The following is an 11,209-nucleotide window of genomic DNA, read 5'->3' as shown; positions in this document are numbered from 1 at the left end:
TTTTTCTTTAAACCAAGAGTGCCATCTGGTGGGGTCAGAAAATAAAGAAAGTGGTTCATGAGGCTTCATTTGGCCATCACTAGTAAAAAGCGCTTTGAGTGGTCACTAGATGACTAGAAAGGCGCTATACAAATGCAGGTCCATATACCATCCATTATATGCCCTTGAAAAAAGCAAACCCATTTCCGTCATGTTTATTTTTGCTTTATTTGTAAAATAGTCAGGAGCATCATTAAGAAATCAACGAATCAATTGTTAAATGAAATTAATAATTTCATATATATAGTCTCATACAAGTCACAAGTTGTAAAAAAAAAAAAAAAAATCATCCTCTCACAAACACTTTCTTACTCTGTTTATATTTATTCATCTCTTATTTGTCTTCACTAAAAACTGATTCATTCATTAATCATGTAGATGTTTTTGATAAGGACTGGAACCAGGGGTGTAAATAAAGACAGTGCAGGCAGTGCAGTTGCACTGGGGTAGTGATGGCCAAATGAAGCCTCATGAACCACTTTCTTTATTTTCTGACCCCACCAGATGGCGCTCTTGGTTTAAAGATAAAGGCTGAAGGACTTGCAATGAAGTGTGCTTTCAAACCTTTGTTGAACACACAGCGCCATCTGGTGGCTTCAGAAAATAAAGACAGTGGTTCATGAGGCCTCATTTGGCCATCACTAATTAGCAGGTGCTAGTCGAGTGGCTCATCTGCAGTGTACTGAACAGCATTGGAAAAACGCTTATATGTAACATGAAACATCTTAATTCAGTGTTTTTACCGATTTTAATCATGTCTGTTTGTTTTGAAGAGGAAGAGACCTCTGTGGATAATTCGGCTCCCAGTTAAAACCTCCTGAACGTCTGGATTTTGTTAGCAGAGACAAAAAGTTAGTGCAAATAGAGTGTGCCAGGGCTGACGTCAAAACCCGGAAGTTTAGCATTGCGCTGGTTCCCGGAAGAGAAAGTGAATGTGATTTTTGCATTGCGTTTTGGATTATGTCAGAAAATAAGCTCTGTGGCTAACACAAGTTTATGATACTTACAGGTTTTGTTCAGCGAGATAATCTTCACATATGAACACCTTTCATGCCGCATTTGAAGCTTAAATGCGATCGCCAAAAGTAAAAAGCTAACGTTAGGCTTTAATGGACTACATGACTACTCCACATCGCATGACTCTTGACATCACCGCCACTAAGCTTTCAACTGATTTTGGCCGCTTTATTTTAAAACACTGTATAATGGGGAAATCGGACTGTTTAAGCTAAATAAGAAGCTGTAATGGCGGACTGCCAGCACTCTTGCCTGTTCGGGGGTGATGACGTTTAATGTCCCCGACAGGGTTTGTAGTCGTATTGAGCAACTTGTTAGCAGCCGCCTTTTTTACGACACATAAAAGCTTCAAAATTCACAAGTAGGGTATTTACTGACGTGTTTTATGTCGTAGAACAAAACCTGAAACTCGCTTAAGCTTTTGTTAACCACAGACCTTATTTGAGGCATTTTACCAAAATCCCATTCAAAAAACGTATTGACTTTTAGACGAGAGAACCGGAAGTGCTAAAAGCGCTAACGGAGTTCCGGGTTTACTGGCACACTCTATTAGCAGGTGCTGGTCTAACAGCCTGTCTGCGATGTACCAAACAGCATTGAAGAAACGCTGATTTGTAACATGAAACTTCTTTATTCAGTGTTTTTACCAGTTTAAATCACCTAGTTCATTTATTTTGGAGAGGAGGAGACCTCTGTATAATTCGGCTCCCGTTTAAAACCTCCTAAACGTCCGGATTTTGTTAGCAGAGACAAAAAGTTAGTGCAAATTAGCAGGTGCTGGTCTAGCAGCTTGTCTGCGATGTACCAAACAGCATTGAAGAAACACTGATTTGTAACATGAAACTTCTTTATTCAGTGTTTTTACCGGTGTTAATCACCTGGTCTGTTTGTTTTGGAGAGGAGGAGACCTCTGTGGATAATTCGGCTCCTGGTATAAACCTACTGAACAATAAACACTGAGGGAATTTTAATTGGTAGAAGATTCAGCTTGTTGCAATTTGCAATGCTCGCCATTAGATGCCACTAATGGATAAAGCATGCAACTACTATATTGTGTAAGTCTATTTCTGATTACATATTGATAACTGTGACTCCTGTAATGTTGACCGCTGCTCAGGATGATGAATCTATGTCAGTGTTTTATTTTGTCAGCTCTACCATCATAATTTTCAGAGGAGCCACCTCCTTTTTTTCTGCCGCCACACAGGGATCAAATACGGGGTAAACCTTCTGTGTAAAGTTACACTTTGTGAAGGTGAAGATGTGAGTCTTGGCCTCCACATCGAGGAACGACACCTGCCTCTCCTCGTAATCCACAAACACCCCCACCCGCTGGGGAGGGGTAGACGGCGTTAAAGGGAATGGATTTCGGGTGTACACAAAATACTGCCCTCCATCCCTGTGACCTAAAGTCCACAAGCCGTTTTCTGGGGAGGGAGTGACGTGTTCCCTCCTCTTCACCGTGCCAGAAGCGACTCCCAGCACCCAGTTGGATTTCTCCTTCACCCTGACCTCCCAGTAGTGTCTGCCTGTGGTGAAACCCTTTGTTGCAACAACAAAAGTGTTTTCTGTGAACCTCGCCGGGCTAGTCGGAACCTTGTGCTTCTTTGGAGACTGCCTGACTTCTTTCCCATCGTCAGAGACAATAAGCCAGGGTCCTGCGGTGTCAGGGTCAATGGTGATGTCCTCTGTTAGAGCAGACAGGATGCAAGAATTGAATATGTTAATCTCATTCTCACAATGACATGTAACTTTTTCATTTTCATTTTAAATTGAATTTGATTAAAAAAATCACAGGAAAACATCCATCTTAGACGTTAGGGGTGACAAACCTGCAAATTGCTGCATTTTCTTAAGCTCTGCAGGAGGAGATAGACCATAATTAATGATGTGATAAATGATGCAGTTGATGTGTTCAATGACAAATGAGAGTGGTGTAAAAATAGCTCAATTCATCAAATCACCTGTAGTGTTCAAATCGTCCTCAGTGACAACATAGTTTATCACTCTATTTCTAATGTGTTTTCATCAAATGACCTTCCACTTATCAGACTGTCAGCGACGCAGAGTCAGAAAAAGTGGCCGACCAATATGATCGCATATTTTCATTTCTAATGTTCAATGATCAGATTAGGATACGCACATCTGGACCAATCAGAACAGAGCTGGATAACACTGTCACATACTTCCATATATGGAGCAAAGCAAGCCTCTATGGCAAAACCATGACTCTCAATCATGTATATCACAACCTCCCGAGTGATCAATTGAGATTACAATAATTAGATTAGATTATAATATAACATGACAATGCCTTTTCATGTCTTGTGGCTAAACCTAACCGTGCCTTAACACTGTTGTCATAATGTAAAATTGGAAATTGAAATGTGAGAAAATGTTAAGTTTCAACATATCCACTACATATGAAACATACAAATGTACCATATCTACAGAAATGTCTGCAGAAATGTACAATGCCAACATTTATTCTGGTGATTAGGTTGTAGATGTTAGACACCAGTATGATACTTTGCTTCAAACTTACTATTGGCTGACTGTTTCTTAATTTCCAGGTTGATGAACTCTCTTGCTTTAATCAACGACGTCTGGATATAACCCAAGAAATCCACCTCATTGACGGGGATGCTTGGCCAGGTCTGAGTTGACGGTAGTGTGTAGGCTTGATTGAATGCCTGTCAATGGAAAACAGAAACAATGTTGTCACGGGCTGTTAGGTTGCTGTTCACTGTGAGTGTGCTGAAATGATCAAGTTCATATGCTAGCATGGTACATGCTAATCATGAGCATATTTAACACCCAACTGTTGTTGATATTAGCTTGTTAGCATGCTAATGTAAAAAGATATATTTAGCTATAGCAGCTGAGTTTTACTACAGATTGTGAAGCCCTACAAATGAGTGGCAACTACCGGGAATGAAAAATGAAGCCAATGCAAAAATTCCCAAAAGTGCAGTTCTGCAAATGGCCACTTGAGGCTGGCTCAAAAAGTGAGTCTATCCCTATAGATAGTGACGGTAAACATGTTTACAGCCTGATACAAAAAACAATTTCAGTCTTTATAACTAATTTTTATATAACATTTATAAAACTTTTTTTTTTCAACGTTTATATTTTATGGAGTCCTAAAGTTATGCATAATTAAGGGCATGACCGCTGTGGGTGCCATCCGTTGACAACTAGCTATCACAGCAACAAAGTAAGGTAATGTAGCCATGTCTTAACGCCAGATTCACAAAGGATAGGATGTGTTTTCAGTTTGTGCAAGTAAATTTTAACATTTTGGTTGCCCCCAAAAAATCTTGTTCAGCGTTTGCTTGTACTAAAAGACCCTCTAAAGTAGTCGAATGTTTGGTTTTACCAATGATTACAGTTTTTTTTTTTGGCTTTAAGACTGTTTTTGTGCCAGTAAATATTAGCATTAGCATTATCACAGTTAACCATAGACTAAAGGGTTATCTCCACCCTCTTGAACACATACGGTCACTTCTGGCTCCAAAAATCCAAGATGGCAACTGTCAAACTTCAAAATGGGAGTCCACAAACAAATGGGTGACATCATGGTGGCTACGTCCATAACATTTATAGTCTTTGCCTCAAAGATATTCTGATTATGGACCATATAAATGAGATTGACTGTACTTATTACAAGTACAGACTCAATCAGGAAGTTGTTGTACATTCAACATCCACATAAAAGACAAGGTTAGATCGTTTCTCTACTGACCTCCAGGAGCTCGATATGGTCTTTAATGCCCGAGAGCTGCTTTAGTTCAGCACTCTTCTTCTCCAGTTCGTCGATTTCCTGCCTCAGCTCTTTGATGAGCTTTTCAAACCTCCTCTGTTCTGCATCGTGTCTCGCCTCAATCTCCCCCATGAGCTCTGTGTGGATAGTCTTCATGGACTCCATCACAGACATGAAAATCTCGATACTGTCCTCCATTTCTTTCTGTGCATTTTCCTAAATGTCAAGTATAAAAAAAACACGTCAGCCAGCTCTCACATTGTCCATATGGTTGAAAAAAAAGAAAGGAAAAGGAAAACACCATCCACTATTGATATTTTTCTTGTGTAAGTGAATGTAATTCACGTTTACAAAAGGGTTTCTTAAATTTTAGTGATTGTTCTGTCAGGCATTTGTGACATTATTAACAAGGTTGTATGTTACTGCCATGTTGAAGAGCTCCAAAATATTTTTGTTTTTAACTCTGTCTCTAAAACAACAGAGAACAAGTGAAATGATTTCAAAAATGAAATGGCAAAAAATAAAAAATAATATAGCTAAAAAAAAAATAAAAAAAAAATTCTTCAAAGAAAAAAAAAGACCAGAAAATAGTGTATTTCCTGAAGAAACTGTACGCATGCTTACTGCCAATTTGTTTTTAATTGCAGTTTAAATATTTTAAAAAGTTGGAGTCAGAGTATAATCATTGAAAAAAAGGTTAAAAAGGATTAGTGAAAGCAGTTGAGGTGTAATATGTGGTAATTAGAGGAGCTATTATACTACTACTATTACTATTATAGTTCCAGCCATGTTTTAAGCAACAAAAGCAGGTATTTTTTAACGAAAGCTCAGGATATATTCAGCTGTGTTGGTGGCAACAAAAGCAGGATTTTTTTATTTATAAGTCAGAACATTTCCAACTGTTTGTAGCGACAAAAGCAAGTATATTTTAACCAAAGGTCAGGACTTTTCCAGGCAACTTTGTGGCAACAACAGCGGGTATTTTCTAACAAGAGGTTTGGACATTTCCAGCCATGATTTTATCAAGAATAGAGAGTATATTTTAACAAGAATTTGGGACATTTTCAGCCATGTGTTAAGAGTCAAAAGTGGGTATATTTTAACAAGAGGTTGGGACATTGCCAGCCATGAAAGGGAAAGTGAAAGCATTTAAACGAGTGTTGGCATTACTGAAAGCAGTGGAACTGTCATTTTGAAAATACGACATGCAAGTAGTTGAACTTTTAATTTTTTTCAAATGTCTTTTGAAGTGAAAGTACTGAAGACAGTTTACAGTCAGTTTAAGAGATAAAAGGAGTTGAAATTAAGTGGAAGTGGCAGAGAAGGTCGAGGGTGTGTCGTAGGCAGCTGGAATGAGACGAGCACACTAACTGATTACACCTGAGAGACTTTTTGTCTCATTAAGAGGCCGTTTACACGTACACGGTGATTTTGATGAACTGAGACATCTTCCTTCATTTGTGCCCTTTGTTTACACGCAAACGGAGATTTCTCCTCTGAAAACGAGTCTTTCTAAAAACTCCGTGGAGATTTTGGAAAACTCCGGTTGCGCGTTTGCATGTAAACTGAGATAAACGGAGATAAACAGAATTATAGGCAGCCCACGTCACAGTATGCGCCGGATCTTGCGCCTGTGTCAAAAGTGCGACCTATGTTGCTATGGTGACAATGGATACATGGAAGGCTTGAGCTTCTCGTTACACTGCCACCTACAGGTTTGGCATGCTCTTGTGTGTATATATACATGGGCAAGTGTAAACGAAGATCTTTTTGAAAACGGAGACGGTGAAATGTCCGTTTACGAAAATAGCCGGCAACGTGTAAATGGCCTCTTAATGAAGGCAGATCGCTAACAGGTATGCCTGAGTTAAGGCAGGTGTGCAGAGCTGATAAATAGGAGCTGCTCTGCTCTGTGCTGCCTGCAACACTCTGATCGTCTCTCTGCCAGAGTGCAGAGCCTTTCTTTTGGATACATTTGACCAGTGAGGGTTTTGTTGTGTTGAGTTTGAACTCACCTTGGTTTGTTTCTTTGAGTGACTGATTTCTTCAATCCTCTTTTGCCGATCCTGAATCATCAGCTCCACTTCTCTCCCTTTCCTCTTAATCTGAATCTGGGAAAGGAATAAAAACATCCATCCATCCATCCATTTTCTAACCGCTTATCCTCTTGAGGGAATAAAAACAGTTGGAGTGAAAACACATATCTGCAGATACCCTAACCAACCCTAACCCTGCTCCCTATAGACCACATTTAAACTATACCTCAGTGTGTCCCTTTTTTTAACAAATGTACATCTTAAATTTGAAGTTTTCTCTGTTAACTATGCTTAATGTGTGGTTATGTTTGGGCACAAAAACCACCTGGATCTGGTCAGGAAAGGCTTACACAAACTGCGTTTCATGTCACTATCCCCACTGGAAAAACTGTGACGGTCTCTATAAAACACCAGCGTGTGGTGCTTATAAAAAGCCACTGGAAGCAAAGCAATGCCATGCTAAATCATAACCAGTTTGATGGTTTGTGGATCTCATACAGTGGTCATCATACAATGTCTCAGTAAAAAAAATAACTGTCACTAAAAAACATCAACATTAGTGCCACTATCGCAGCACAAAAAGTAACATGTCAGTAAAAAATAACTGGTGCTGTAATGGAAACACAGTGATGGGTCCCTAAAAAACACTTGTATCTGGGAGCTGTAAACTGCTGGAAAAATGACTCGTCCCTAAAAAAACACCCATGTTTTTGCCTAAAAAGTTGCTGTAAACACAGCAATTACGGACTAAATCAAAACCGGTTTGGTTGGTTGTTGGTCTCCAACAGTGGTCTCCAGCTAAAAAGCCATTTCACCTAGCTGACAGGCTCAAAAATCTGAGTTTGGGGACACAATCCCAGCTGGAAAAGCAGAAATGTCTTGCTTTTTATGCCACCACACACACTGGAAAAAGTGATGTCTTGGCAATTATTTTTCATGCCACTATGTTGGCAGAAAGGGAGCAAGGTCTAAATAAAAACAAGCCGAGCTGACAGGTCATGTTTTAGCTCAAAAATACCTGGGTTTGGGGACATGATCTCTGCCAGAAACGCAGAAATGCCTCGGTTAAAAAACAACTGCTCTTCATTCCATTATCCCCGCTGGAAAAACAGTGATGGGTCACTACAACACACCCACTTTTGGTGCCTGAAAAGCTGCTAGAAACACAGCAATGATACACTAATTCACAGCTGGTTTTGTTGTCTCTCAGTCAGCTCACATACTTTGTCACTTACACAACTCATAACGACAAAATAAAAACTACATTTTACCATTTTCTGCTGTGACGCGGCCTCTGCTGTTAAAACTTGGTGTTGGCTGTGGTCCGTCTCGGCACAAATCCGACATATGAACCTCTCCTCCATCTTACAGAACAGCTCCAGGATCTTCCCATGCTTCTTACATATCCTGTCCTCCAGGTTCCTGACTGGCTCAATCAGCTTATGTCTACTCAGGGCTGCTGCTGTCTTGTGAGGCTCCAGGTGACCCTCACAGTACGACGCCACACACACCAGGCAGGACTTCATGGCTTTTAGTTTCACACCTGTGCAGACGTCACACGCCACTTCACCAGCTTTGGCCTCGCAGGCTTCACCGCTCGTCACTGAGCCTGCGTTTGTGTTTTTAAAGTCATTGACGACCTCTCGGAAAGAGACGTTGATCCGCAGCTCGGGTCTTTTGTGAAATATCTCCTTGCACAGGGGACAGCTAGACACTTCTGTGTTGTCCCAGTATTTGTTAATGCAGAGCTTGCAGAAGTTGTGTCCGCATGGAGTGGAGACAGGATCAGTGTAAAGCTCCAGACACACGGAGCAATGGAAGCGGTGGTCATCGGGTGTTTGGGCCATGTCTGAAACAACGGAGAAACCCAATCTACCTGAATGACAGCAACAAACATGAAATGATTCACCATACTTCTTAAAGGTCCAGTGTGTTATTGGCTAAAATGGACTAAAAAAAGTGCTTTCTTTAGCATATTATCACCTAGAAATAAAAATCCTTGTGTTTTCATTTCCACCACCATAGCTAGCAGCCCCTCTGCGATGAGTAGCGTCGGAAAAATCTTCTTTTTTTTTTTAATCGTACTGATTTTGAAAATGCTTTATTTAGTGTCTTGATAGGTTTTAGTCACCGGGTCCATTTGTTTTGGAGAGGAAGACACCTCTGTGGATAATTCAGCTCCCGGTTAAAACTTCCGGAACGTCTGGATCTTAAGTTATCTGAAAGATGTGAGCGCACATTAGCAGGTGCTGGGCTAGCAGCCTGTCTGCGACATGCCAAACAGCGTTGGAGAAAACTGATTTGTAAAGTGAAACTGCTCTATTTGGTGTTTTTACCAGTTTTAATCACCTGGTCCGTTTGTTTTGGAGAGGAAGAGGCCTCTGCAGATAATTCGGCTCCCAGTTAAAACCTCCTGAATGTCTGGATCCTAGGTTATCAGGAAAAAAAAAAAGGTGAGCAGGTGCTGGGCTAGCAGGCCGTCTGCGACGTATCATACAGCTTAAAAGAAACACTGATTTGTAACATGAAACTGCTTTATTTGGTGATTTTACCAATCTTAATGACCTGGACTATTTGTTTTGGAGAGGAGGAGACCTCTGTGTATAATTCGGCTCCTGGTAAAAACCTCTTTAATGTCTGGATCTTAAGTTATCAGAGAAAAAGGTGAGCTAGCCACCTGTTTGCAATGTCCCAAACAGTGTTGGAGAAAACTGATTTTGTGACGTGAAAATCCTTTTTATTTGGCATTTTTAGCGGCTTTACTGGCACCAGGTCCGTTTGTTTGGGAGAAGAAGAGACCTCTGCGGATAACTCGGCTCCTGGTTAAAACCTCCTGAACACTGAAGGCAGACAAGCGTGAAAGGGGGAGAGAGAGAGGGAGTGACATGCAGCAAAGGGCCACAGGCTGGATTCGAACCCGGGCCGCTGCGGCAACAGCCTTGTATATGGGGCGCCTGCTCTACCATGAAGCCACCGACACCCCACACTGAAGGAATTCTAACCGGGAGAAGTTTCAGCTGGCTGCAATCTCCAATCCTCACCACTAGATGCCACTAAATCCAATACACTGGACCTTTTTAAAGGCCAGTAGGAACTTCATAGCCTCAAATAATGCAATAAAAAATCCATTTTTAACTCCCATGTGTTCACTGTAGATCAGTGAAATAATTTCTTCCTTTGTCAAACAAGTTTGTTGGTATGTAAGGTTAAAAATAGACACAGTAGAGAGTGTACAAATCAAAGCATGGCTGTGTTAGTGTTATGTTATCTGGATAAAAACTGGATTCAGTAACGTTTAGCTCTTGAAATACCCTTTAAAATATCATAAATCTCACAACAAACAAACTATGCTGCCTTTCTAAAACTTGACTGGCACTTGAGCGCATGCTTGAGTCCAACGTTGTCATGAAACAAGTGTTTGTCACTTTTGTTTTCTACTTACGGTGCAAAAAAGCCCCTGCAAGAATCTACTGTAGACCAAAAGAGTAGTGTCTAAATTATAATATGCACTTAATCTATCATAAATAGCAAGAAAATAAGTCTTACAAAAAGAACTTCCCACATATTCAACACAGTACCCATGTCTACGCAGTTGATAGATATCAAAACATACCTGCTTGTCTCTTGGCGGTCTGCTCAGGTATGACAGGTATCAGTACTGATCTTTTTTCCTTGTTTAGACCATGGGTGTAACTGCTGAGTCATGGTCTGTGATTGGTGTATTTTCACATTTATTTTCTCCCTCCTCTCGATGCTTTTAAATAGTTTCGTTGGGAGAGTTTGTACATTCCCGGTGTTGAGGCTGACAGTCTGACAGTCACTTCCTCGTCTGTTTAGAATGAAGTGAGACTACCTGAAAAGCTGCTCAGCATGAAGTCATTTATTTACACAAATTTGTCTCGGAGGATTTAACAAACCCTACATGATATAACACCTCAGCTTGTGTGAGTTTTCCTGTAGCGCTCTAACAGTATACTCAGACTATTAGTATGTAGTGTGGCATTATTTGGGAGCATTCCTTTGTGTAAAGAGACTCTCAGGTGTGGAGAGTGGAGGATTAATGAAAGCAGATCTCTAACAGGTGTGCCTGAGTTACGGCAGGTGTGCAGAGCTGATAAATAGGAGCTGTTCTGTGCTGCCTTTAACACTCTGAATGTGGTTCCTCCAGAGTTTAGAGGCTTTTTTGAGTTTTGAGAATTCACCGTCATGTTTCTGTGAGTGATTGACTTCTCCAATCCTCTTTTGCTGATCCTGAATCATCAGTTCCACTTCTGTCCCTCTCGTCTTAATCTGAATCTGGGAGGGAGTTGGAAACTCTTATCTGGAGAAAGCACATGCATTCATTTTACAAACA

General features: G+C 40.6%; 1 protein-coding gene across 5 annotated transcripts; it reads right to left on the bottom strand.

Moving 5' to 3' along the window:
- Window positions 1–228: 228 nt before the first annotated feature.
- Window positions 229–10,482, bottom strand: LOC125884414 (E3 ubiquitin-protein ligase TRIM39-like). Of its 5 annotated transcripts, XM_049569349.1 has the most exons (8): window positions 10,469–10,479; window positions 9,205–9,283; window positions 8,127–8,704; window positions 6,835–6,930; window positions 4,802–5,035; window positions 3,602–3,749; window positions 2,889–2,915; window positions 229–2,744 (listed from the first exon to the last, which is right to left on the bottom strand). In XM_049569349.1, exons 3-8 carry the CDS (start codon window positions 8,700–8,702, stop codon window positions 2,197–2,199), a joined length of 1,629 nt encoding a protein of 542 aa, XP_049425306.1. In that variant the 5' UTR covers window positions 8,703–8,704; window positions 9,205–9,283; window positions 10,469–10,479; the 3' UTR covers window positions 229–2,196. The 5 variants fall into 5 exon arrangements, with proteins under 5 accessions (XP_049425306.1, XP_049425307.1, XP_049425308.1 ...); XM_049569350.1 differs by lacking the exon at window positions 9,205–9,283 and having other exon boundaries at window positions 8,127–8,731; window positions 10,469–10,482; XM_049569351.1 differs by lacking the exon at window positions 9,205–9,283 and having other exon boundaries at window positions 10,469–10,482.
- Window positions 10,483–11,209: the final 727 nt, after the last annotated feature.

This window comes from Epinephelus fuscoguttatus, linkage group LG23 (genome assembly GCF_011397635.1).
Source record: "Epinephelus fuscoguttatus linkage group LG23, E.fuscoguttatus.final_Chr_v1".
NCBI lineage: Eukaryota > Metazoa > Chordata > Actinopteri > Perciformes > Serranidae > Epinephelus > Epinephelus fuscoguttatus.
The sequence above is the reverse complement of the archived record's forward strand: the minus strand, read 5'-3'. Positions and strand labels throughout refer to the sequence as shown.

What these genes read in the sequence shown, in the direction of transcription:
- LOC125884414 (XM_049569350.1), bottom strand. Translation starts at nt 8,702, where the DNA reads ATGGCCCAAACACCCGATGACCACCGCTTCCATTGCTCCGTGTGTCTG. An exon ending in CCGCGTCACAGCAGAAAATG is followed by an intron (nt 6,931 to 8,126) that starts GTAAAATGTAGT and finishes TTCCTTTCCCAG; the next exon opens with ATTCAGATTAAGAGGAAAGG. An exon ending in ACCATATCGAGCTCCTGGAG is followed by an intron (nt 3,750 to 4,801) that starts GTCAGTAGAGAA and finishes TTCCATTGACAG; the next exon opens with GCATTCAATCAAGCCTACAC.